The sequence below is a fragment of the Coenobita brevimanus genome, chromosome 79, assembly GCF_032717465.1.
Source record: "Coenobita brevimanus isolate Jiangsu-jjx chromosome 79, ASM3271746v2, whole genome shotgun sequence".
Classification (NCBI taxonomy): Eukaryota; Metazoa; Arthropoda; class Malacostraca; order Decapoda; family Coenobitidae; genus Coenobita; species Coenobita brevimanus.
Window position 1 is genome coordinate 26,294,812 of NC_137032.1, and position 27,000 is coordinate 26,321,811.

General features: G+C 41.2%; 1 protein-coding gene across 1 annotated transcript in view; it reads right to left on the reverse strand.

The window, feature by feature from the left end:
* LOC145409063 (uncharacterized) overlaps positions 1–27,000 on the reverse strand; it is a 328,905-nt gene that overhangs the window by 116,775 nt on the left and 185,130 nt on the right. Inside the window, exons 8-10 of the mRNA XM_080279615.1 lie at positions 19,840–19,951; positions 10,629–10,719; positions 571–718 (exon numbers count right to left, since the gene is read on the reverse strand). Of these exons, the coding sequence (XP_080135741.1) occupies positions 571–718; positions 10,629–10,719; positions 19,840–19,951 (351 nt within the window). The remainder of the gene's footprint in view (positions 1–570; positions 719–10,628; positions 10,720–19,839; positions 19,952–27,000) is intronic.

Genomic DNA, 27,000 nt, shown 5'->3' on the forward strand with positions numbered 1-27,000 from the left:
CACGTGAATGATCTGATATGAACTTTTACATTGTTCTAGAAATATTGAATATATTTTTATTTAAACCTAGATAGGCTATATCTCCAAAGGACTAACAATACAGTAAGTGTACTGAACGTAATAAACATTTTCTTTTGTGGAAGGTTAAACATAACTTCCTATGACCACAACCAGAAATGTGAGAGAGAGTGAGAGGGAGGAGGGGAGACAGAAAAGTTGGCAGTGCAAGCATTCCAGGCAAAAATTCAAAATGTGAGTTGGATGAGAGGAGGCGGACGCACCGACCAATGTGTCAAGCAGGAAAATCATGTACTGCAATATGGTCGTTGGTTACGCCATCTCTCACGTTGGGGAAGGGGGTGGAGGGATCGCATGGACAAGAGAAAAATGTGCAAATCGAAGACACCAGACACAAATATCATTCAAGAGGATGATCAAGTGACTCAAAAGAGGAAGTTGTTAAAGTAAGGTAAAGCGAAGGTGGAGCAAAATATCTGGCTAGACACAGAGGTGAGTAAAGAACACAGAGACAAAAACATCGAGAAAGGAAGAGAAAAGAGCTACACATACCAACACAGACAGAACACATCCTGCTATGCAGACATAATCCCCCACCTTCCTAGGAGCGGACTCGGGGCGGGAAGATAGGGTCAAGTCAGAGGTGGTAAGTAGGATCTTGTAAGGACCGCGACTCATTTCCTTCTGTCGAAGACGCTTCCTGGGGACAGCAGACAGGGAGTAATATTGGCCTTATACAGGAGGGTAAAAGGGAAGAGCAGAGTGGTAGGGAGCAACACCGGTCTTCAACACAGGCAGAAGGAGGGACGACAACCAGGGAGAAGCAGTGGAGCGCAAACAGTAAGAAGGACGGCAGCGGACAGGGAGCAATACAGGATCGTACTCAAGGTGGCATACAAAACCTCGAAACACTTTTTAATTGACGATGTACGATGCATATTACGCCTTGATATTATCTTTTATGGTACACACAGACACACACACACACACACACACACACACACACACACACACATATATATATATATATATATATATATATATATATATATATATATATATATATATATATATATATGTGCGCCTCAGTAACGTACAATAGAATAAGAAGGTGTAACATGCGAAATAAATCGCTGGGGAGGGGTGCTATGAAGTCTCTTTATGCCATCTAGACTACGGTTAGCAGGATGAAAGGGCCAGAAGTGATGAAGATGATGGGCGAGAAACTCTTGGTTTACACACAGAGGCAGAAAAAGAGAGAGAGAGAGAGAGAGAGAGAGAGAGAGAGAGAGAGAGAGAGAGAGGAAGATTCACCAAGATGTTGGAGGTACACAGCACTACATCTTTATATACAGTGAACACCAGAAACAGTTTGAATAATAATAATAATGATGATAATCATAATAATAATATTAATAATAATAATAATAATAATAATAATAAAAATAATAATACTTAATAATAATAATAATAATAATAATTAATAATAATAATAATAATAATAATAATAATAACTAAAAATAACAGTAATAATAATAATAATAATAATAATTATTATTATTATTATCATTATTATTACTATTGTAAGAATAATAATAAGAATAATAAAAATAACTAATTTTAATACTAATAAAACAACAGCAGTTGACAAATCACATATAACAATTAAGAAAAATCGCAATTCTTTCTCCTGTTACTAAAAACAGATACTAATGCGAAAAAGAAACAAAATAACTTTGAAGATGGAGATTAGAGGAAGTGATGCTGTTGATGTGGAGGCGTGACTGGTTAACGCAGGTGGCTGAGTGACTGGCCGGAGGAGGGCAATTTAAGGCCGTATAATTACCTCGCCCTTGCGGATTCCTGGCAGGTATTGTTTTTGGTCGTTTGTTTTTTAGTTTGTTTGTTAGCAACATTACGGAAAAACGAATTACTGAAATTACATGAAACTTTCAGGATATGTCGGCAATGGTCCCAAAAGAAAGTGATTAAATTTTGTAAGTAATCGAGTGAATCTGAAAGGTCATACTCAAGGTCACGGATATTCAGGGATCTATAACTCGAAACTCATTGATGAGAGATTAATTATTATTATCAAAATATAGGAAGCCCCATAAGGGTTTTTAATTGGTGCCATGACCTTTGGCCGTACGTGACCCTGAAAGGCCAAACTCAAGGTCACTGATAGTTAGGGGGCTATAACTTGAAACTCGTTGAAGATGGAGATATTTATATTATCAAGATATAGAAAGTCTCATACAGGATTTAATTTGGCACCATGACCTTTGACTTTGAGTGACCTTGAAAGGTGAAACGCAAGATCACGGAATTTCAGAGGGTGTAACTTGAAAACATATGAGCCATTAGTAACGACTAAGTATTTAACAGCAATAAAATAACTGCTATTGGGCGAGGTTTATTGTGCCTGGCAGCACTTGTTAAACCTGAGGTTGGCAAGGGGAAGGCAAAACCAAAACAAGTTACTGCTATTTAATAAGAGTTGTGTCATATTTCTACCTCGTCAACTCCTCTTCAACGATGTTGTATATAATTTGTTCAGTGTACGACCATATAGTTTTATTCAACATAGGACAGTCATTTACTAATGAATGGAATAATGAAAGCTTTATCTAACCGTTTCAGTTAGCAAACTCTCTCCTAAACTTAAATTAAACTCTTCTAGATGTTTCAAGACTGAAAAAGAACAGCATCGTAATGCACGGGGTAAGCGTTTGCCATGTCCTTCGAAATAAGGTTTACGCATACGGCTAACAGATACAGAGAATGAGGCTACAGTTTTGGTCAAAGAGGCAAATAAATAAAATGAATACGTAAACAATAAATGAAGAAGATAAAATAAATAAAAGAAATGAGGAAAATAAGGAATGAATCAACAAAAAAAGTTATTCGTGATAAGTGAAGCTAAAACAGGCAGGATGGAGCAACGAGAGGTGGAGCAGTATAAATGAGGTTGAAGAAGGAAGGATGGACCAAGAATTGAAACAAGGTAAGATAAATACGGCAGAGCTGACTCTGCCGTATTTATCAAGATGGACGAATAAGAGAAGCGTAAGACGATAAATGTGGCAGAGATAGGCAGGATGGACCAAGAAGTGAAGCAAGGAATGGTAAATATGGTGGAGGTATGCAGGATGGACCAAGAACAGAGGTGAAGTAGGATGGGTCAACAAGAGAAGCATAGCAGGATAAATGAGGCAGAAGTAGGCAAGATGAATCATCTACAAAGGTGAGGCAGGATGAATGAACGAGTGAAGACAGGCAGGAGGTACCAGGAAGAGAGAGAAGGTTGTTTATTTTGCTGTAAGCCGGATTAATGTGCATGTGAACCCAGAGAATTGCAAGAGTCCGACTGCTTAAACAGAGATCTTCCACAGGTCTTTTGTTAAGGTTATGGACCAAGGACTATTTGTGTTGCGATAAGGAGATGCGTTATTTGCCAAATTAGGCGGTGGTGTAAGGGTCTTCAATACTTAAATGGCTGCCGAAACAGAGAAGGATGATGGCTGTGTCGTTGTCTGCGTAAGTGCACTCATGTATCACTGGACAGAATAGTTTATGAGGAATGACTGTCATGTAAGGAGTCATGAAGGACGCTTTCCGGAGGCAGATTTTGGAGTTTTGCATTGAATATTTGGGTATGTGTTTGCATGTGTATGGGTGAATGGAGGAGGAGCTATGTTGTTTTTTTTTTTGTTTTTTTTTATGTTTCCGATTCTGGGCATAGGCTTCACAGCCTGCTATCAAGGCCCAGTAGTCCTCTTACATGCCATTCACCTCTTCATGTCACCACTTCGGCGCTAAGACCCATCGTCCATATTGAACACATGCTAGGGCTGTCTCATACAGGACTGGTGTAGTAGTATTAGCGGGGGTATTTTTACATGTCGGCGGGTCTTCTGGTAAATCAGTAAAGTCTGATTTAGTGAAATTCAAATCCTTAAACTGTTCCCTGCCCGAGCGGAGATTTGAACTTGGGTCCGGTAGGACTGCAGGCCACCTCTTTACCGACTGAGCCATCGCCTTCCCCTAAATATTGCTGAGGCATTTTGTTTAGATTCTTTGTTTCGTATTTCTTTGTGGTGAGAGGATAGTGCAACATGAAATTACATAGGTGGGTTAGACTCTGAGCTAGCTGTAAACAAATGAATTTTGTATATATCTCTTATATTCAAACAGTTCTTGGTTGAATATACAGTACTATAGTGTCTTGGTGCATGTGGTCTCTGTTGGTTTTATGCATTGTTACTATTTTTTTTTAGGGTTTGGTTTGTGTTTTCAAAGTTTCTCCAATTTTGTGCATATTAAGCTTAGGACCCTGCTTGGACATGCAAATTCAAACTCGCACTCAGAAACTGCCCGAAGACTGTTTTCACATATTCCATCTGCTGTTATGATGATAGTAACTGAGTGTTTCCAAGACAAGAATTTACAAGATGCCTTTACATGTTGCTTATATGTTGAGAGAGGTCACGTGGTGTCGAAAACAGGTTAAATTTTTGGAGTGTCTCTCCACTGGGAGAGTGAGTGGTCAAAGTGGAAGATCTAAGTGTGTTTGGCAATCGTGTTTGGAATGAAAATAGTGATGGCTGTTTAACTGGTGGAGTAATCATTCTGTTTTGCTGAAGCTAATGTTCCAATTAAAATAGGTACTGATTGAGATGGCCTGTTGCTTGTGTAGTTTTGGAGTATTGTGAAGCTTTCTCTAGGTCATCACCAAAAGACAGCACTCTTACTAGGAAGGAGTGGGATGGATAGGTAAAAAAGTGGTCAGAGGACTGACCGCTGTGGGACACCAATAAATACGTTTTTGAAAACTGGTTTTAGCTTCGTATTTTAGACTGTCCCAACCATTTTTTTTTTTTACTTTGCCCTCTGTATTTGCATTTCAGAATTGGCATATCAGGATATATCTATGGTACTGTATCAAAAGCTTTATGTTTTCTGATGCTAGGTTCGGTTTTGGGAGGGGTGTATTTTTGTTATATCTCCGTCCACCTATGGAGGAGAAAGCATTAACTGTCCGTCCTTGCAGTCGTGGATGAGTGCATGCATGGGTTCATGCTTCCATAACACTATTGTGGGCACAATACATCTTGAACCCATTAAAAGATTTCCATCAAACTTCTGTCAGTAATGGATTATGAGGAGATGAAGAACTGATTAGGTTAGCTAGGTCTAGGGGTCAAGTCAAAGTCATATGAGGTCGACTTAGGTTATCCTTGTGGGCACATCTCCTGAAACCCTCGATGGTTTTCGATCAAACTTTTGTCAGTGATACAGAATGAAGGGACGATGAAGTGATTAAGTCAGCAAGGTCATGAAGTTTGTATGGAGAGTCCGTGGTGGAAGCATACCGAGCCGCAAGTTCTTGGCAATTCATTTTTGAAAGCATCTATGATGAGTTGGGTCAGTCAGAAAAGGCGTATGGTAGTTGTGTGCTTGTGTCGGAATGCATGTTGGAAGTCAGAAAAGGGATTTGGAGGGTGATATTGTTTGGGCTTAACCCTTCCGTGGCCAAGGGTCCAGAATTTTACGTGTGCTCTTGGCCATTTTCTGAAGTTTCAAAAACTGATTTTTTTCCTTGCCATATTGAAGTGGAAGTTCCGACGCACTTGGCAGAGAAAATTTCAGCTTCCTTGACCCATCCTGTGGCGTGCAATCGAACGCGGAAGTTGCGAAAATTTAGGCAGCTGATAGGCCTACTTGTCACACGCAGGTATTGCAGTGACGCAACATAGCACTTTGTTTTTTTTACCACAAAACATTGTCAGTGGTGCTGAAGAGATGTGAAATAATTATATATGTTTACTTTGATGATTTTCAGTATATATTATGCGATGTTTTAATGTAAAAAATTATGAATTTATTTTGCACTGTTCTGTTTAGTTTATGGTAGTATCGACTTACTTCTGTAGTCTGGGTGGTGGAGTTTGTTGGAAAAGGGAGGCGAGAGTGTTTTCAGACCTAAATAAGATAAACATCATCCCTTGAGTGTACAGGCTGGACAGTGAGGGTTGAAATGTAAGACGACCTGCCATTCGCACCTCGCACGAGCTGATTAGCAGGAAGGGGAGGCCTTTCCACCCACGAAAGTATCATGTGAACACAGAAAACTTTCGTGTTATGCTTGTAAAAGGCAAAGAATATGCAAAATTATTCCAAACAGTGCAACATACCTGAGCAAATAGGTAAAGATACCAAAAATAAATTATTTTATTTTCATATCTCATTTCTTTATGTCTGTGTTTATTTTTAATCATAAGCAGGGTGGTTGTGTGTTTCTTAAGGGAGGAGAAAGATGATGTTTTCTGTCTGAATCGAGACAATGGATGTATCTGTGCTAGGCATGGCCACGAGCAAATAAATAGTACATCCACTCGTCACGGCAGCAGGTGGTGAACTGACAAATGAGGTGTGGCCGCGTGTGGGAGCGTGAAGTGAAAGTCAGTCTCATGTCCCAGATGTTCGTTCACTTCCCGAGTGTTTTCACAGTTTTCTACAAGTCGCACCGCATCGAGTAATCCAAACCAGTACAACAAACCTGAGCAAATAGGTAAAGATACCAAGACAAAAATGATTTTTTCTTTTAGTATCATGTCTTTTTTGTTTGTGCTTGTATTTATCCATAATCGTAAACAGGGTTGTTGTGTGTGTTTTGCAAGAGAGGACAAGGATGATGTATTATTCTGTCTGGGTCGAGATAACGGGTGTAGTTGTGCATGTTAAGCATGGACACGAGCGATAAAATCGAAAACCCACTGATCACAGCAGCAGGCTCTGAACTGCTTGATGGGGTGAATAGCAGTGTAGTGTGGGTCAGTCTGAAGATGTTCAGAACGTTCGTTCACTTCCCAAAAATTTTCGCTGTTTTTTTATTTTGCCGAACACGACGCCTGTGGCCATCTATCAGCTAAACGTCATTCAACACCAGCGGCCACGGAGGGGTTAATCTTTCCACGATACCGGTAGGTGTGCGAAGCAGCAATGTTGATCTTTATGAAGAAGGAATGTGGCTGTGGGATGGTTTACTTGGTTATGAGGTTTAACAAAAAAGTGAGGTAGAAATGGACAGATTGGACAAACATGGAAGGTGGGGCAGAAGATAAGCAGAGGTGAAAAGGGTAGACCAAGGAGAGGGGTGATGAAGGATGGACCAACAAGACAGGTGATGCAGGATGGACCAGCAAGATGGGTGAGACAATGAACCAAGTTGAGAGGTACGGCAGGAAGAACAAACAGGAGGGATGAAGAAGGATGGACTAACAGGAGAGGTGAAATGGGACGGATCATTAAGATATATGCGGCAAGATGGACTACTAGGAGTGAGGTAAAATGGACCAACCAGCGATCAAGTAGGCAACAGCAGGCAGGATGAATCAAGACGAGTGACGTACGAAACAGAGAAAGGATATCAGAGAAAGATAGAAGGTCGTAAGGAGATGTAAATTCATCACATTTATATTGAGTTAAACATGAAGTATATTAAATAAACAGCATTAATTACCAGGAGCTCAACACACATAATTCACTATAACATAAAAGCCTCTCTTAATTAGTATATATATTATATCCTTATTAACATTAATTGTGCCTTGTTCAAATAATTAGTCAGACTTTATCTAGTTAATTAACATCGATAGAAGCTTCATTATTCTTGATCAATTTTTTGCTTGAGTTGGGAAAAAAATGCTGGGAAAGAAGGACGGAGAATTAGTTGAGGGGTAGGTTGATCTATCTTCTGAAGGAGAGAGAACATGATACGTATTCACAAAAGTTTCTTGAGCCTACGTTGCTTTTTTTTTTTTTTTTTCAGTTATTTTAACTCATACTACTAACAAACTCAGCAAACCTCAGACTAGAATGAATAATAACGAATCCATTATGGCTGCAACCCTAAGCTCATTTGAATACGAACCCAGTGGACTGCGAGCAGAAGTCGCCCTTCTTCCGCAGCTTACCATCATCCATTTGGTGGGATTGGGAGAGACCTGAGGGACTTTTGCATAAACGGGCAGCTGCAACACTCAGTTAAAATGGAGCCATCACATGAAGGCATCCCTCTCCAGCACCAATAGCAACGTGGTATAATACTGCAAAACATATTGACTTCTGAAAACATAACACTGTTTATAAAGGTCCATTTAGAACAAGAATTTGTTAAAATCCTTTGTGAATACGGTTTCTTTCTGGCAGGAAGTGGACTTGTACTGTGAAAGAACGGAAGGTGGACTGGGAATGTCCTTGATACAAGTAATTCAGAGGAGGGAGCTCTCATATACTAAAGTGAGTTGAGTAGAGGGCTTGTATATACTAAAGTGAGAGAGGTGTCGGTACAGTAGGCTATGTAATGAAGTGAGAAGGGAAGCCTAAGTACTGTACACTGACGGGAGAGGAGGGCCCGTACCTACGTAAGTGCGAAGGGGGTCTGAATATGTCGAAGTGAAGAGATAGCGTCTGATTATACTAAATGAAGAAGGAACCTCACTATACCAAAGTGAGAAAAAAGGTCTGAAAGTGTATCGCAAGGAAGGGGGATGTCGTGGATGGACTCTGGTGAAAAGGGAGCCTGAACGAAGCGATGTGAAGGGAGAAAGAAGGCCTAGGAATCCTGTAAATAGAAGAATGGAGGGGTCGGACTGAGAGTATATTGAAATTAGGCCTGAATATGCTGGAAGGAAGGGAGGGGGGTCCTGAATGCACTGAAGGGAGTGGTGGGAATCTGCTAAAGTGTGCCAGAGGGAGCCTAAATGTACGACTGCTAGTAGGGGGTCTGAAAATGTGCTGTAGTGTGGGATAAAGATTCATTCACCATGTATTTTTAAGATAGCCATAAGACTGTGTTGAAGCACACCCAGTTCTAGGAGTATTATTAAGGGTGAAAGAAAGGCCAGAATGTACTGAAGTGAGAATTAAGGTGTCTGATAATAATTAAATGAGGAAAGGACTATATATACAGAAACAAGTTCTCAGGGGACTAAGAACGTGCTGAAGTGACGAAGCAGGGGCCTGAGTGTACTAAACTGAGAATGCAGGGGCCTGAATATAATGACGAACAGATGTATAGGCCTGAAAAATAATGAAATGAGGCTGCAAGGACTTAAATGTACTGAACTGAAAATGCAAGGGCCAGAATATAATGAAGTTTGGGTGAAGGGGCCTGAATACATTGAAGTGAGGATGTAGGGGCCTGAATACAGTGAAGTGAGGATGTAGGGTATAATGTAGTGTATAATGAAGTGAGGATGCAAGTGTCTATATGTACTGAAATGAGGAAGCAGGGCCTGGAATGTACTGGGCTGAGAACTGAGGAGGGGGCCTTAGAGTTTGCTGAAGTGAAGGGTGAGCTTCGATATAAAAAGGGGTTCCTGAAAATGCGGAATGGAGGGGCTATCAGATAGCGTGATAAAATGAGAAGGGATTGATCTGAATACACTGAAACAAGGTAGAGGAATGAAACTGAGAACTCAATAAAATGAAAAGAGCGGGGCTTGAGTATGCAGTGAGGTAAATGTGACCTGAATATAATAAATGAGAGAGGGGGAGGGAGTTAAAAATGAAGAAGGGGTGCCCGAACATAAAATGAGGAGAGGGTTGGATGTTTGCTAAGGTGAATATCAAAAAGGTGCCCGAATATAGTGATGCGACAAGAGGGTGGGACTGTGTATGCTGAGGTAAGAAGAGAGGGCCTGAATAAAATGAGTTGGGACGATATAGGGGACCTGAAAATCTCCTCAACTAAGGGAGGGGGGACTGGTTATACTGAAATGAGGGGAATGGGGATTGGGGATTGAAATTTGCTCAAGTGACGAGAAGAGGGCTTGAATATGCTGAACTGAGAAGGTTTGCGACTACTTTAAGTAAGGTGGGCCTGAAAGGCAAGACGTGCCAAGAAGAGAAGCGGGGGGCCTAAGAAATGTGTTGAGGGGGAAAAATGAGTGTCTGAATGAACTAAAGTGAGGAGGAGGGGGCCTGAATATACCAGAGAGAGAGAATCGACCGGGGGTGTCTGGGACAATGCAGAAGGGGAATGAATAACCTCAAGTAAATAGGGGTTTGAGGGAGCCCTGAACGTATACTGATGGAAAAAGTTTGCTGTGGGTTAGAATGAAAAAGGGGAGGCATGAATGTATGTGAAAAGGAAAAGGGAGCCTGAAAAATGTGTACGAGGAAAAAGTGGGAGGCTGACTGAGTATTGAGGAGAAAAGGGAGGCCTGGAAATCCATGAAAAGGAAGAGGTGGGATGAGCTGAAGTGTATTGAAGGAAAAGGGGTCCTGATATTTTGAAGGGAAAGAGGGGCCTAGGAGTGTAATGAAAGGAAAACCGGACCTGAAAGCGAGATGAGGAGAAAAAGATGGCGCAGAAAGTGTATTGAATGGAAAAGGGAGGCTCAAAGATTGTGAAAGGGGAGCCTGAAAGTAAGAAAGATACACCCTGAAAATGTGTGTGAAAGGGAATGGTAGCGGGGCCTGAAAGTGTACTGAAGGAAAAGGGAGAACCTGAATCTAGGAAATGAGCAGGAGGGGGCCTGAAGATAGAAGAGGGGGGAACTCCAGGATCTCTTCTGCTGCTGAGAAGGAAAGGAACGTACCTGAGGACAGCCGCGAAGCCACAGCAGGCACCGAAGAGGAACAGCAAAGACAGCACGATCATCGCCACGTAGCCCGGAGCCAGACGCACCCCTGTTCTCGTGAGGGGGCGTAGGGGGGTAGGGGGTCAGTAAATGTAGATGGAGTATATTGCTCTCTCTCTCTCTCTCTCTCTCTCTCTCTCTCTCTCTCTCTTTCTCTCTCTCTCTCTCTGCTATTTAATTCCAGCTATATATCCTTTTTATTCGGCACATTCACTTTCTCCCTAATCCACCCTTTCAACTAGCTCTGTCTCTCTTTAATATACACTTTTTTACCACCAACCTTGCTTTTTCGTTCATCTCTTAGTCTCTTTAAAATCTCTCTCTCTCTCTCTCTCTCTCTCTCTCTCTCTCTCTCTCTCTCTCTCTCAGTGGTCTATAACAGGTCAATCTCCTCCGGCCAAAACGGTCTTCCTCTCCATTAAAACTTATCAATACCTTGTCCTTCATCCACCCGGCACCCTCGCCCCCTTCCAATTTCTCTTCTCTCTTCCTCATCTTTCTCTCCTTTCTTTCCCCCTCTCTTCTCATCGCTTCTACTCCCTTTTTCTCTTCGTTTTCTCTCTCTTTTCCACCTCCTCTCCTCCCTCTCTTTACATCCTGTTCATTTCTTCCTTCATCCATCCAACCCCCTCGCCTCCTTCTAGTTTTTCAGTTTCTATTTACTCCCCATCCCTTCTTTTCCCCTCCACATTTTTTTGGCTTCATTTCTGTCATTTCTTTTATTTGTTCTCATTCTGTCATCTTCCCCTTGTCTTTCTCTCCATTCCCTTTCCTCCTCCGATTTTCTTTCTTTATTCTTTCGTTGCCCTCGCCTTTTTCCAGTTTCTGTTCACTCCTTCTTCCATCTCTTTCCTCCTTCCTTTTTCCTCATTTCTACTCTCTTTCCCTCCCCCCCCCCATTTTTTTTTCTCTCCTCTTTCCGCCTTATCTTTATCCCTCCTTCTCCCTCATCTGTTCTTCCGTCATCCATCCAACCCCTCGCCTCCATTCAGTTTGTATCCTCTCTCTCTCTCTCTCTCTCTCTCTCTCTCTCCATTCCTTGTTTTTATTCTTTCTTCTTCACGTACACGCTCATCTCCTCTTACTATATATCTCCTTTCCATTTTCCCTCCTTTTCTTTCTTTAATATTTCCTTTACTTACAGACTTTTATCTCCAATTACTAAGCTTTTCCCTTTACTCTTTACTCTCATTCTTAGTGACACTTTTCCTTACCCTTCTGGCACAGCCTTCTTGTGTTTGTATATGTATCTTTCCCTTTTCTCTTGTACCATTTTCCTTCTTCGTCTTCCTTCCCTCAACTTCTACCTTGTCATTCTACTTTTCTCCCACCCTTTCCTGTCTATTAATTTTTATTCTCTTTATTGTACCCATTTCTCTTCTCTCTTACTTCTCCCCATATATCGCTATGACAGTCTTAATCGATTGTCTGCAAAGTTCACCGATAAGTCATAGAAGAATCCAACTAATGCCATACACTAGTCTAGTATGACATGACCCCAGTATATTTTGTTCTGTACAGATGGTACGGTATTACCGTCAACATACAGTAATTACGTGAAAGAATGAGCAGCCAATTGCTTCGCTTAGAAGGACAGTTAGACCTCAGGGAATGGACGGCCTATTTTATGCCTAGAGTCGGATTCACAAAAAATTCTTTCATCACACACTCTTACTGTTCATCGTACAGAGGGATTGTAGACTTTACGACAGCTGGAGATACGGTGGGAATGATCGACCTTCAGCCATAAGACTATATTATTTTATTCTTGCTGCACTAAGACGAGCTTCTCTGCCTAGGAGAGCTTCTGAATAGAGAAGAGAGCAATGACATCTACATCAAACTCCTCAATTCCAAAAATACAAATTGCACTGTGAATAGTCTCGTCCGAGGATAGCAAGGATAAAAAAATATATATACGTCTTCGGACTGAAAGAGAAAAAGATAAATACAATGAAATGTGAGTAAGGTAAGGAAAAGCGTTTGCACTACCTTTCTTGTAAGTGTATGAGCCACTCGTCTGCATGGAGGACGTGGCATCTTTGACGTGCATCTCAAGACAAAATGCAGTAGGGGACAAAACAAGAGCAAGAATGGCCGGACAGAAAGGTCAGAGGCTGGTTGTGGCTAAGAGAACAGGGTAGAACTAAGAGTGAGTATGGTAAAAGAGCAAGTGTTGGGAGGGCTGTGAAAATGGGAGAGATGCTGGGAAGAGCTAAGGCAAAAGGGCACAGACTGTAAATGGCTAGGAGAACAGAGTCCGGGAGTGGCTAGGAGAATAAGGAAGAGTCTGGAAGTGACTAGGAAAACATGACAAGACAAGCTGGAAAGAGGACAAGACTGAAGCTGAGAGTGGCTAGGGAATCGGAGAGACACTGAGTTTGGCTTGGGGAACAGGGTAAAAGTTGGCATTTAATGGGAGACGTAATGTAGTTGGTAGTGGCTAGGAAAACGAAGTAGAGACTGAAAGTGACTAAGAGAAGAAACGGGGAATGGCTAGGAGGAAAGAATAGTGCAGGGAATGTAAGTGTAACATGGAAGAGTCGGTGAAGGAATACTTGTAATCAGTGGTGCTAGGAGAATAAGTATGAAGCTTGGAGTCGGTAGGAGGAAAAAGACAGACGTCGGGAGCCGGTAGGAGAAAAAGGCAGAAACTGAGGGTCAGTATAAGAAAAAAACAAAAGTTGCTAGTAGAGAGAGAGAGAGAGAGAGAGAGAGAGAGGTACTTGGATGTGCTAGGAGAAAAGACAATGGCTTGGGGAGTCTGTCGGGAGGAAAAGTTCGTTTATTAGATGACTTCTGCTACACACTTTCCTGACTTTGCTTCACTCCCCATACGTAACTATCTTTGATATGGTGCGTCAGAGAGAAAAGTCATCGACATGCTCAGGGTGTGATGGAGGTTTAATTGAACAGAAAATGAACTTTTACCCCCGAATTTACTTAGAGGTGCTAGAGGAAAGCAACAAACGCTAAGGGAGACCAGACAAGCAGCAGTATATATCAGATACACTATTGGCCTAATTGATAGTTTGCAAGAGAAACCGCGTCATTTTAGATTTTCAGACAAATTAACATTCATGCATTTTAATTATTATAATCACAGATACACATATTCTCACTAATTTTCCCACGTGAATGTTGGCCGAAGCTGTGAAAATATCATTTTCTCACTTCAGTCCCATGGTAAATAAATGCATTTGCTGTCCTAGTATTCATATACAACTTAGTTTGCTGCATTGGCAAAGTACATTAAGATCATACAACTCGTTACTTGAATCAAACACATTCATAATTCACTCTCATGAGCGCCATCCCATCATAAAGGAAAATATAAAAACTTAACTTGTTCAGCCCGACGACTTTTGTTTTATTCTTGGTGTTACCAGACTATTTACTTTATGATACACTTTTTGCAGCAAATGGGTTATTGAAGATTATTTCAAACCCCTTCATTATCAGACGTCGGTCCTAATCTAGACAAAATCATCCCGGGGAAGCACTGAATTTAACGTAAAATGCCTTTATAGTGACAGAGTTGGGGACACCCCTCATTAATGATGTAGTGACAGTAGGGGCATTACATAACAGTGGATAAGGTGATATATGAAGGGAACGGAAAAGCCGAGGAAAAACAGCGGGGGGGGGGGATAGAGTATATGTGGGTCTGTATCAATAGGATCGGAGGTCGTCGGGATCGGAGGGAAGAGGGTGGTTGCGTGGGAGTTGTAGTGTTACCACTGTGACGAAATTTCTCGTCAGTTCATTACCTTCCATATTCACAGACTGATTTAAACATGTATCTCGAACGTGCAGTGCTGCTTTACTCTGTGATATAAAACTCCAGACATAAACCTCATGTTAACACTGTATTTATTCCCTTTCATTTTAAACTGAAACGCTATGAAGGTACCTGTGGTGGGATACTCGAATATACTTTATTAGTGGTAGGTGGGGGCGCCCATCATCCACCCGCTTAGTGTAGTGGTACTCTGTTTTTAGGGTAGCTCTACAATGAGTTACAAGCGAAACGATTTCCTGTAAACCAGGAATGCATTTACAACGATGGGTGGTAGCCTTATAACCAACCAACACGGGTTCCCTACGTAACAACAAGTGGGTTGGCAGAAGGTTAGTGCCCCTCCCCAGAAAACAACAAACTAAAAATGCAAACAAGAAGCCTCGGACCAGGACTGACCAAAAGGTGACAACTAAGGACCGAAAACAGTACATGGTACGGAGAGCTACATGGAATGTAAGGGGTGCAAAAGATGAGAAAGAGAGACTGTCCAAGTGCATGAGGGTGCAAAAGTGGAGGTACGTGGATTAACTGAAACTATATGATGAGGTGAGAGTGTGAGAGAATGGGAGTATGGATGGGGTATATATGCGGAAGTAGGTGAAAATGAGAGGGCAAAAGAAGGAGTGTGTATTGTTGTGAGTAACAGATGGCAGGAGAATATAAGAGAGTATGGATCAGTTGGCCCAAGGATTATGTGGGTAAGATTCAAGTTGGTCTACAAATGTGGGCGATTGTGTGCGTGTATGCACTAGACGAATGTGAAAGAGTGCATGGAAAAGTTTGAAAGGAATGAGAGAGTGTTTTTGATTGGAGATATAAATGGAAAAGTAGGGAATGTGAAGGTGGATGAAGTAGTTGGTTTGTGGGGTGTGCCTGCAGAGATGGATGAGAATGGCAATGCCTTAGTGGACATTTGTGCCGGGAAGGGGTTGGTAATAGCCAATACCCTCTTCAGTCACAATAATGATCCATAGGTACACATGGCGAGTGATGAGAAGGGTGGGTGGTGAACTGAATGAATGGAAGTCAATGATTGATTATGTGTGTGTGGATGACAGGATGAGACGGTGTGTAATGGATGCAAGAGTATATAGAGGTTGAGGGAATGAACTTGCTGACCACCACTTGGTGGTGGTAAAAATAAATGTCCAAGTGAAATGGAGAAATAAAAGATGGGAAGGACAGGAGGAAGTAGTTCATACAAGGAAGGTGGAAACGTTACAAGAGGATGGAAAAAGGGCAGGATATAAGAGGGAAGTGGAGGAGCGATTGGGTAAATATGAATTGGATCAGATGGGGGGCGTGGAAGGGGTGTGCGAGATATTCACGGAAGTTATCTATGCAGCATGTGAGGTGGTGTGTGGGATGAAGAGAAGACGAAAAGGGGTCCAGGGAACAGCATGGTGGACTGAAGAGGTGACAGAGGCTGTGGCACACAAGAAGAAAGCATATAGTGAATGGATGAGAAACAGGGGCGTGAGAGAAGTTCAGAGACAGAAGGGAGAGTTATATGTAGAGAGGAAGAGAGAGGTGAAAAGATTAGTAAGAGTTAGAAGAGAGTGGCTGAGGAACTGGGAAGGAATATGAGTGTAAAGTGGAGGGATTGTAAGAAAATGTTCTGGAAAGAGGTAAAGAGAGTTAGACAGGGTACCAAGGAAGTTAGTTGGGGAGTAAAAGATAAAAATGGTAGATTACTGGTGGGGAGGGGAGAAAAAGTGAGCAGATGGAGAGAACACTTAAAGGAATTGTTGAACATAGAGAATGAAAGTAATGAGAGTGTAAGTGGCTGGGGAATGGCTGGGAGACGGAGGGATGTGAGAAAAGAGGAAGAAATTAGTAGGATGGAAGTTGTGGAAGCAATGAAAAAAGTTAAAACAGGTAAATCCCCAGGAATTGATGGAGTGTGTTGTGAAATGCTGAAGCATGGGGGAGAAATAGTAGTAGAATGGATGTGGAAAATGTGCAGATTGGCCTGGAAGGAAGGTAGAGTCCCAGAAGATTGGAAGTCAGGTACAATTGTTCCCCTGTACAAAGGAAAAGGGGGAAAACAACTACGTGGTAATTATAGAGGCATTAGTCGTCTTAGTGTAATAGGAAAAGTATATGGTAGGATTGCCTACATACTGAAAGAGGGAAATAACAGAGGAATTAGTTGGAGAAGAAGAAGGAGGTTTCAGGAAGGGTAGAGGTTGTGTAGATCAGATTTCATACTCAGATCTTTAGTGGAAAAGTTTCTAGAGAAGGGAAATAAGCTGTATGTGGCCTTCATGGTTTTGGAGAAAGCATATGACAGGGTGGATAGAGAAGGATTGTGGAAAGTATTAATAATATATGGAGTAGATGGGAAATTGTTGAATGCCCTGAGGAGTATGTATGAGGGTGCTAAGGCTGCAATGCATGTGGATTGTGAACTGAGTAAATTTTTCTATTTGAAGGTTGGATTGAAACAGGGATGTGTCATATCTCCATGTTTGTTCAGTCTATATATGGATGGGGTTATGAAAGAGATACAAGGTAGGGCAGTGGATGTTGGAGCGGCCCTAATGAGAGTGGGCAGTGTTTGGAAACTCACTGTACCATTGTTGCAGATGATACTGTGCTGTTAAGTGAAGACGAAATGGAGCTGCAAGGCTTGGTGGATGAGTTTGGGACAGTATGTAAGAAACGGAATCTAGAGGTTCATGTAGAGAAGAATAAAGTTATGGTCTTCGCGAGAAGTGAAGTCAGTAAATGTACAGTGAGGTTGGATAAGGAGGAAATAGAAAATGTGAGTGCGTTTAAGTACTTGGGTAGTGTGATGAGTAAGGATGGAAGCATAGAGAGTGAAGTGCTTGTAAGGGTACAACAAGGAAGAAAGGTTGCTGGTTCATTGAAAGCATTGCTAAGAAACAGGGAAATGAGCCTGGAAGTGAAAAAAGTTACTACATAACAATACTGTGATACCAACTCTACCGTCTGGAAGTGAAGCTTGGACCTTGCTGGGAGGACAGAAATCAAGAGAGTAATGGAAATGAGTTATCTGAGAGGAGCATGTGGAGTCACATGGAGAGACAGACTGACAAATGAGGAAGTGAAGGAGCGTTGTGATATGGATGTGGATGTGATAGGAAGCGTTAGGAGAAACACACTGAGGTCATTTGGCCATGTGGAGAGGATGGAGAGTGAGAGACTGACGAGGAGTGTATCTGAATGAGGTGGAGGGAAGGAGAGGGAGGGGGAGGCCAAGGATGAGATGAAGGGATGGAGTGGAGTGGTATATGAGAGAGGGGGGTCTACAGTACGCTGGGAGCATGGCAGTGAAACGGCGGGGGACAAGGCGACATGGAGGCGATTTGTTTGTGACCATCCCTTACGGGATTTAGGCGTCTGGCAATAGATAGATAACTTCTCCTTGAATGTGCAGAATTAACTCCTTGAGCTTTCATACACCTCGTTCTCTTCATACCCAAACCCTTCTTAGCCTATGCACCCCACCATCCATCGGCCCTGGTAATCACCCTACAATCCTCTCCCCTACTGCCATGAATGCTTTGGAACCATGCCTCGATTCTCCCAGGATTTACATCTTATACAAAGAGTAGACTGGCAACGCTAAATGTTTCTGGTGGAAGATTTGCCAGCTGTAAAATATATTTCTTTTTCAACCTCGTCCCTCTAGTTCATTTTTCCCCCTCCCTTTTTCCCCTCTCTCCTTGAAGTTTCATGTCTCCCTTAAATTCTCGCTAATCATGCCGTTATATTTCTCTTATCTTTACTTTACCTGTGCAAATCCAATATTATTTAGTTCGTTAGTAGCACTCTGATCCACACAACCTTAAACCTTATGCATAACCCTCTAACTACAATGACAGCTTCTGTATTATATTTTAGTTGTTGTCACACGATTTCATGCAGATTTGAAGAAGTCACCGACGCTGGAGGAGTTAGAAATATTTCCTTTAATCCATTCGCTACAAGAGGTCAATCCAACCACGAATAAAATATCAAAGGTTTCATCGTGCTGAACTGATTAAAACTGAAAAGCTGTATGTAGACCCCATCTTCTGATAATGCAGCTACTTGCAAATCCCATAATGACAATAGTGCGAGTTTGTCATTACTATATACGCCCTGTACCATGAAACATTGAAGTAAGTATACCTATTTCTCACCACTTTTCAAAAAACGATGAACAGAAATGCTGGATCATATTCGATGGAGTTTTTGGTTGCCTTAAACAACTTCTTCCCTTCTCTTCAGGGGACATACCATACAACGAGAACAGTATGCGAGTATGTACTTTTTGACATATTCAAATGGTTCCTGTGGCATCATTATACTATTTTACACTGCATTATTCCTTCTGTCATACTCCTGTCCTTCTCCTCTTCCCCTCTCTTTCAACATACTTGGCCTAGTGGAAGCCTCTAATCTTGGTGTAGATGACAAGGAGTTATGCGATCCAGAAGTGCAGAAAATGGTAACTGCACGTGTGTGATTCAAGAAATGTCAAACGTTTCGCCAACTCAACCTCTGTGGACCTTTTTTTAAAGATGTTAGGTTAAGTGAAATATAGAGATCGGCGGGGCCTGGGAATTAACCCCCCAGTCAGGGAGAATTCAAGATATTAAACTAACTTCACCTACAGTAGTGTCTTTACAAAGGGTTGATTAAGCTGAGGTGTACAAAGCGTCCTTCACAACAGTGTGACGTTATTAGTTGCATATGCACAGTTGTCGTTTGGTGCACTTCTGGTCCAGATAACTCCTAATCCACTACACCTAATACGAGTATGCCCTTGTTACTCTGGAGAGTTGCATACACCTTCAATCTTTCACTTGAAAGACTACAACCATCACTTCCCTATTCTCTCACTTTCTTACTTGGCTCTCACACCGGTACTATCTTCTCTTGCTTGCCCTGCTCACTTATTCTGAACTGTAGTTCATTTTGGGAGTTCTTTTCCAAAAGTTTCTACAGTAGGTTAGGTTAGCTTAGTCTGCGTGGTTAGGTTAAATAAACCTGTTAGGATTGAATTAAATTAGGACAGCTTAGCTTACGTCAGGTTGGTTTGATGTGGTTACATAGGGTCAGAGCATCCTTGGAAGAGAAAAGATAGTGCAAGTTGCAGAAATGGGTCAAAGCTGGGTCACTTAACGTTATTCAGTCAATTTTTCTTCAACAAGGTCTTGTCAGATGGCCTTTTCATGACTGCTGGCGACTTATCTGGGCAAATGTGACTGTGAAGGCCCGTGTGGAAATATATCTTCAAAAGTTGCAAATATGAAATTACTAGAGAAAAAGTGCAAGAAAAGCTGCTTGTGAAACACTGCCTTCTACAGTTTGGAAATAAGCGACCCGCCCTCCACCCATCCAGCCTTGCCTCACCTACGAGTTGGTAGCCACAGAACGCAGCAGGTCCACAGTCTCGGTCAGGGGCCACTGGAGTGTCATGAGCCCAGTCCACCGTCCCGCCATCCTGCACCAGCACCACCACATCCTGAAACACGCCACACACAAACACACACACAAACACAATTACTGAAACGTGAATCATTATTATCATCATCATCTTCATTATCATCATGAGCTACAGCAGGACGAAGGATGGATCCAGATGCACTTTTATTTACCTGATATGGCTGAAACTCTATTGGTAGGGTTGAGCTCAAACAAGAAGGTGGTGAAAGACATGATTTTCTTATTACTCTAATATTAGGTTTATTTAGTTTTGTTTATATGTTTTTCCATTCTGGTAGCCAAAAAAAAAAAAAAGGCAAAGTTGAAACGAGGAGATTAAACGTCCCCATGATTCCCCCATCTGTATCTAGCAATTAGCAGCAATGTCCTATAACTACTTCTCTCTTTATATAATCACGGGTCAAGAAGTCCTACCACTCATTCCCATCAGCAAGCATCAAAGTTCTGAACTGTTACAATAGCTGCCTTTTTAAGCTCATTTTGGTTACCTCGATGCTGGTAGCTGCTCATGAATAAGGAGAAACTGTTGCGTGAATGTTCAGGTGTGGAAAATACAGTAAACCCTCTGCTACTATCTTCGACTTGTCCATTTTCAAATTTAAAGAACTCTTTAATGAAACCATGTAGTCTTCTTATATACCGAGAAAGGTTTGGCATACGCAGCAGATGAGGCCTACTGATGGTGTCAGTGTAGCTCAACCTGTCAATGTGTAAAAGCTTCTGCAATGTCTCTGCTGCTTGCCTAGTCAAATCTTTATAGCTGTAGCATACTATAGTTTATCACTGATTTAAATTTCATTTATAGCAGGGATGTCCAACTGCAGTTACATGGACCCTTAGCATAACCATTCCCCAGGATATAATAGCATCTGATCAGCTTTAATGATGCATCTAATTACCCATTTCCGACCCGAAGTGGCTCAGGGAAAGGTTTTGTTTTCACTTGGTTTGTCTGTTTGTTTGTCTGTCTGTCTGTCTTTTGACAACTGTACCCGAAAACTACTGGTGCGAGTTTGACTAAAATTACAAGGATGATGAGCTATGGCCTTCTGGTCACCTGATTAAATTTGAGGCCAAACTGGGCGAAGATCCAGACTGTAAGCCCAAAAATGTAAAGAACAAAAACGTTGAAAAATCGTTTTTTCCCCATAACTCCTTTCAAGTTCGTCATCTCGACATGAAACCAAAACCTAAAGGTGCATCTTTCAAATTTGCATCCTATGTCTCATTACATCTGAAGGGTCACCCCCCCCCCCAGTTAGCAGTAGAGGGGTCAGCGTCAGGTATGTCGGGCATAAAAATTCAAATGGACATAAAATCGTCAATTTTCACGAAATTTACCCCATATTTGATATGTGACATCTTTGACTAGATATCCTTTTGTGTTTATACGTCAGCGCTAAAATAACTGCCGGGGACGGGTTTGCTGTGCGTTGGCACAGCATCTTGTTTTATCAAATTCTATTTCATTTGCCTGTACATAAGAAGTATACAATCCTTTGCTTTATATCCAGTGTTATTTATTCTTTAGTAAACAAATATTTTATGAGCTTGGAAATTCATTGTGACATTTTCTTCCCAGTATGTTCACTACATATCGAGAAGGCTTGCAGTTACCTCGCTCCCATTGCTGGATAAAATAAAAAGTAGTTTATGATTACATATTCTGAGATGTTGATTGGGTTTGAAGATTGCAACATTCGGTTTGGACAGTCATAGCTTACTGCCTCGTTATTGATCGCAATATGTCAATAATTGGATGGGCAGAACACTAAATCCAGAAGAGGGAAGAGTACCAGGCTACCAAACACATACCTGATGAAATGAGTCTTATATATGTACAGTATTCATTCCTTTTTCAAGTTAATAAAGTCTACGGAGCTTCAGTAAACCTCATTTCCTATACAAGGATCATCAATTCATAAAGAACAGTAAAAGAAACACCGGATTCTGTAACACTTGGTACTTATATCACCCTCCAAAACAGGACCATCCCACATTAAGAACCTGCAAGAATATCTGTATCAGTATTGCGTTATTATCACAAACACAGTAACACAGAGCTATCCTCTGCAACGTAAAACAGACAAGGAACAAAAGATAGCAGCATGTAAGTATAATCAAATTTCCTTTCTCATAACCAATTAAAAACCCTCAATGAAATGAAGAGGACAGTTTTAATTTTGGGTTGGTGGAACAAGTAGCGACCAACATAATTATGCATCCCAGTGATTGTAGTTCGGTACCAGTAAAGTGGATGTACAATTACAGTATTAGCATCACTTTCTTCCATCACAAGAATAGATCATGTCAGAGATCAAATTAATAGGTATCTGACAGAAAATCACAGAATATTCTTGGAGGCTCAAAATGATGCATGCAAGGAGTAAGGTCAAATGAAATCTTAGAGTTAATGTCTTTTTACTAAAAGAGTTATTTAGGCAGACAAGCAGTTTTTTGCTAAGTCCCAGTTGTCCCCCAGAGCATGACAGTCAAAAAATGAATTTTCATCCTGGTATCCATCTGTACTGCTGGGTGAACAGGGACAAGGAGGGAAACAGACTTTCTCCAATAATGCGACCAACCTAATAATCAAACTCGAGTTTTTCCAGTTGTCAGTTGGACGTGCAAATCCCTTCACGAATGGCTCCTTCATATGGCACTCGTGGATAAAGGAGATGTCAAAAAACTACCAAACTCTAAAACAAGGCCCCCTCGCGTGTGGTGAGTGAACACGAGAGGCCTGAGTGAGGGAGTTGGGCCAAGTTTTAACAGGGATGAAAACTTTGGACGGGCCTAGTGGGATGTAAGAGAGACGTTGCTGCTCTTTTCTATTATCTCGCCTCCTCCACTATAATTCGTTAACCATAACTTCTCAGCAGTTTCTTGATTGTTAGGCGACATTTTTAAGCTTAGGAAAGACTTTCGAAGTGAAGAGGTTAGAAACAGAATTCAATTACCCTTCACCAGAAGAAGTCTCTTGAAAGCTGACTAAAACTGACTGAAAGCAAAATAAATAAATTAATAAAATCCAGTTACGTCATCGGATTAAAGGAGGTAATCCTCTCAGGGTCGGGACAACTCTAGTATTCTATTTTTGCTAAATCGACATGACTTAATTCAACTAAGAATGGTTTATAAGCTCCTGGATGTTCATGCTATCACCATTAACCATCTCGTGATTGACACAGCTCTATTATTCTGTTCCAGTTAACGTCACTTCTTTTCAGCTGAGAGTGATTTACTGGAACTAGACAGTGTTAGAGCTGTCACAGTTACCCCTTTACGTCGACACAACTTCAGTATTCTATTCCAGTTAACGAGATTTGATTAGGTCAGAGTGAATCAGAGGGAGCTGAGAGTTAACGTTAAGGATATTTTGGTTATAGTGCAGCTTTTTTTTCGTAGCCTAATAGCAAAATAAAACAATACTCTGGCCCTGCATCTTTTATTAGGCACGTTTTTGGTAACTACCGTAATATTCTACAATCTATGTCTTCTTGTAGATCAAAAATCAAGATGCAGAGGAAACACTTTTAGGCCTAGCTTAAGTAGATAAAATGCAGTGTTTATTTCACTCCTTTGTATAACTGGGAACTTCGATGTAAGTTCGACCCATGACATTAACTTAAAGTCTTCTTTAAATCAGTTGTTGTAGTTCTTGTTTACTGGGAAGTTTGGAACTATGCAAATTTAATTCAACTGTTAATGACTCTTGTGAGGTCAATATAGATTTAATCGTACCCTCTCTTTCTCCTCAATTAACCACGGCGTTCATAACCTTGTATATCACAATCTTTCTCTCTATCAGATACTCTTCATTATGGCTTTTTCTAATCCCTTCGCATTCATGATTAGTTCTTATTATATTCTTGCAACTGTCAGAGGATTTTATTCAGCGCAGTAGGGATTTGTAAAGCTTGAGGGGTTTGATACAGCCTTAATTTGCCTGTTCACTTCTAAACCGGTAAAGTAGGCCTATATACACACTACTAGAAGTTCTTCCTAACTTGAATAGAATCGTCTGATAGCAGCAAGAACAATTTAAGCACACTCAGAGAGAGCATGTCTCAGCAACGTCAATGCCAGACAACACAGATACCACCAATATTTAATCCACACTTTCTTGGTCCATGACCAACATATTCACAAACTTTTACTGAAATCCACTATCGTCGCGGCGCATGACTCTGAGGTTGACATTATCGTACCCTGGCAACCTACCAATCAAAAGTGCGTCCCATTTCGTATCATTTTATACACGAATCATATTATTATGCACGAACATATTATACACGAATCTTATTTTACACGAACATATTATACACTAATCACATGCCTCTCATATTATACACGAAACCAGACGCACTGTTGAGTGGTAGGTTGCCAGGGCACGATAATAATAACCTCAGAGTCGCGCGACGCGACTATAGTAATTTTTTGAGATACTTTGTGAAAAAGCGAACAAAAAAAAAAAAGCCCTGAACCAAGACCCGGAATCGGATCATCACTAATATTTAATAAACACTTTCTTCGCCCGAGACCTTCATATCCACAATATTTCAATGAAATCCATCGATAGCTTTTTGAGATCTCTTGTGGATAAACAAACAACAGACAGATTCACAGAGATGGATACGTAACATCCTTCAACTTCGTTGACTGAGGTAATAAACCAAAAACAATATCCTCATGCTAGTAGTAATAGTAGTAGTAGTAGTAGTAATAGTAGTAGTAGTAGCAGTAGTAGTAGTCTAATCTAAAAGTGAACCCAGTGAATTGCAGGCTGAAGTAACCTCGTGCAGTCTACCGTCCTCCCTTTAGGGGATGGGGTCGGATGTTTGTATCACCAAGCAGTGGAGAAACGGTGGTATTTTTGAAAATGAAGTTCTGTTATGTGGAATGGGCGGGGGGGCGGGGGCTTGACAGTGATTTAAAAAAATAAGTGAGAGGTGTGGAAGTTTATGTGACAGAATTATCTGACCTGACTGTACTAAACTGATATGACAATATGGAGAAAAAGAACCAAGAAATATAATGTGTGTACTGTTTACTGGTCATAAGTAGAGGTGGTGCTTGAGAGTGACACCTTCACGTGAAGGCACTGATATAACCGAGAGACTCCTCTGTCCGGTTATACAGAAGCCCCTCAATTCTCCCCTTACTCCCGAACGGAAAATGGTTGGCTGTTGGAAAATGGTAACTTCAGAATGTAGTCTACTGGGTTCACGTTTCAGATGATCCCACGGCCACTATTAATGCTAGTATCATAGCAGAGGGGTTAGGATGGGAAGGCTTCACGATAAGGAAGAGGAAAGATGAGGCAAAGGTGATTTGGAACGATAGTCCTCAGCATTCAGGAGATTGATAGGCGTGTATGGACCAGGGTATGTTTTAATAAAGTAAATATATATATATATATATATATATATATATATATATATATATATATATATATATATATATATATATATATATATCTATCATCTCATCAGCCGTTTGTGTGTCCACTGCAGGACCGGCCTATCCCGACCGAAGTGGGGACGATACAGCCAATGCATCTCTACCAAGTGGCTTAGGCTGTCTGGTAGAGATTGTGTGTAGGGTGAGAAGTGCTTGTATGCGTAATTGTAGTGTTGGAGTGGCTTTGGATGTGTGTGTAGTCTGTGAACCAAGTGTAATCGGCCTGCGCAAGCCGTCTGGGTGCAAGCATACTTTATAGTATGCGACACTGGTTCAACCACAGCACCCCTTGTGTCCGCCAATGCAGTAAGTGGCCTGAAGAACGCTCCCATAGTTTATTACCCTGGCGGGGCGCGAACCCTCGTTCTTCAGTGTACGAAAAAGCAAGCTCTACCACTGTACCACAGAGGCTGCATCTCTCTCTCTCTCTCTCTCTCTCTCTATCTATCTATCTATCTATCTATATATCTATATCTATCTATCTATCTATCTATCTATCTATCTATCTATATATATATATATATATATATATATATATATATGGATCACTCAACTATCTGGTGCTGGAGAAGAGTGTCTTCTTTTGGTGACATCCAGGGGGCTCAATTGCCCGAACGCAAAATATAGTCCCTAAACTACTTCTCTATCCCCTGAAAAGAGGATAGTAGACTGGGGAAGAAGAGCAGCTGAAGCCTGCAATCTTCCGGGTTCTCATTTCAGAAGAACCTTGGGTTATTACTACGTCTGTTATTGCTGCTACTACTACTACCACTACTTATTGCTACTAAAACTACCGCTACTACAACTACTACTACTGCTACTACTACTACTACTACTACTACTACTACTGCTGCTGCTGCTGCTGCTGCTGCCCTGCTACTTCTGCTGCTGCTGCTGCTGCTGTTACTACTACTACTACTACTACTACTTACTACTACTACTACAACTCATCTAACAGTGATTTATAACAGGAAAGCAGTGAAGCAATCTGTTCAGTTCCCAAGTAGTTAGAGGGACCTAATGTCAATGTTTCGTGCTTGCTTAAACATAGAATATCATATCCAACAACTGACAGGGTAAACTGGAGTGAATAGGGTAACTGTCTCCAGAATCAGGGATGCACTATTATAAGACATGTACACAGGGAAGTTCCTAGAGTATTTGGCACTTGGGGCTGACCTGTCTACTGGCACCCCCTACCTATCAGAGACGAATAATATACAAATGAAAACTTAATGAAATATGTTATGACTGTACTTCAGCTTACCAAATGCGTTTATAAATCTTGTTCATATACCTATCTGTAGATCTACAGATAAATATGTAGGCCAAATCTTAGGGCTCGAGTAAGCTCGTGCGTCGTCCTTCAGAAAGGCATTGTCATACACGCTGTATTTTTTTTTTTTTATGTGGTTTTAGGATAGTTTCAAAATTCAGGTTCAATGAAAATTAAGCATCACAGAATCATTTACTTTTGGTGTAGTTTCTGAAAGAAATACTAAAAACCTGGAAACAGTGAAACGAAAAAGTTACCATTCAGCTAAATGGCATCCCCCTATGGTTGTCAACCTGGGCGGACCTCTACCCCCCGCCCCCCTTCGTACG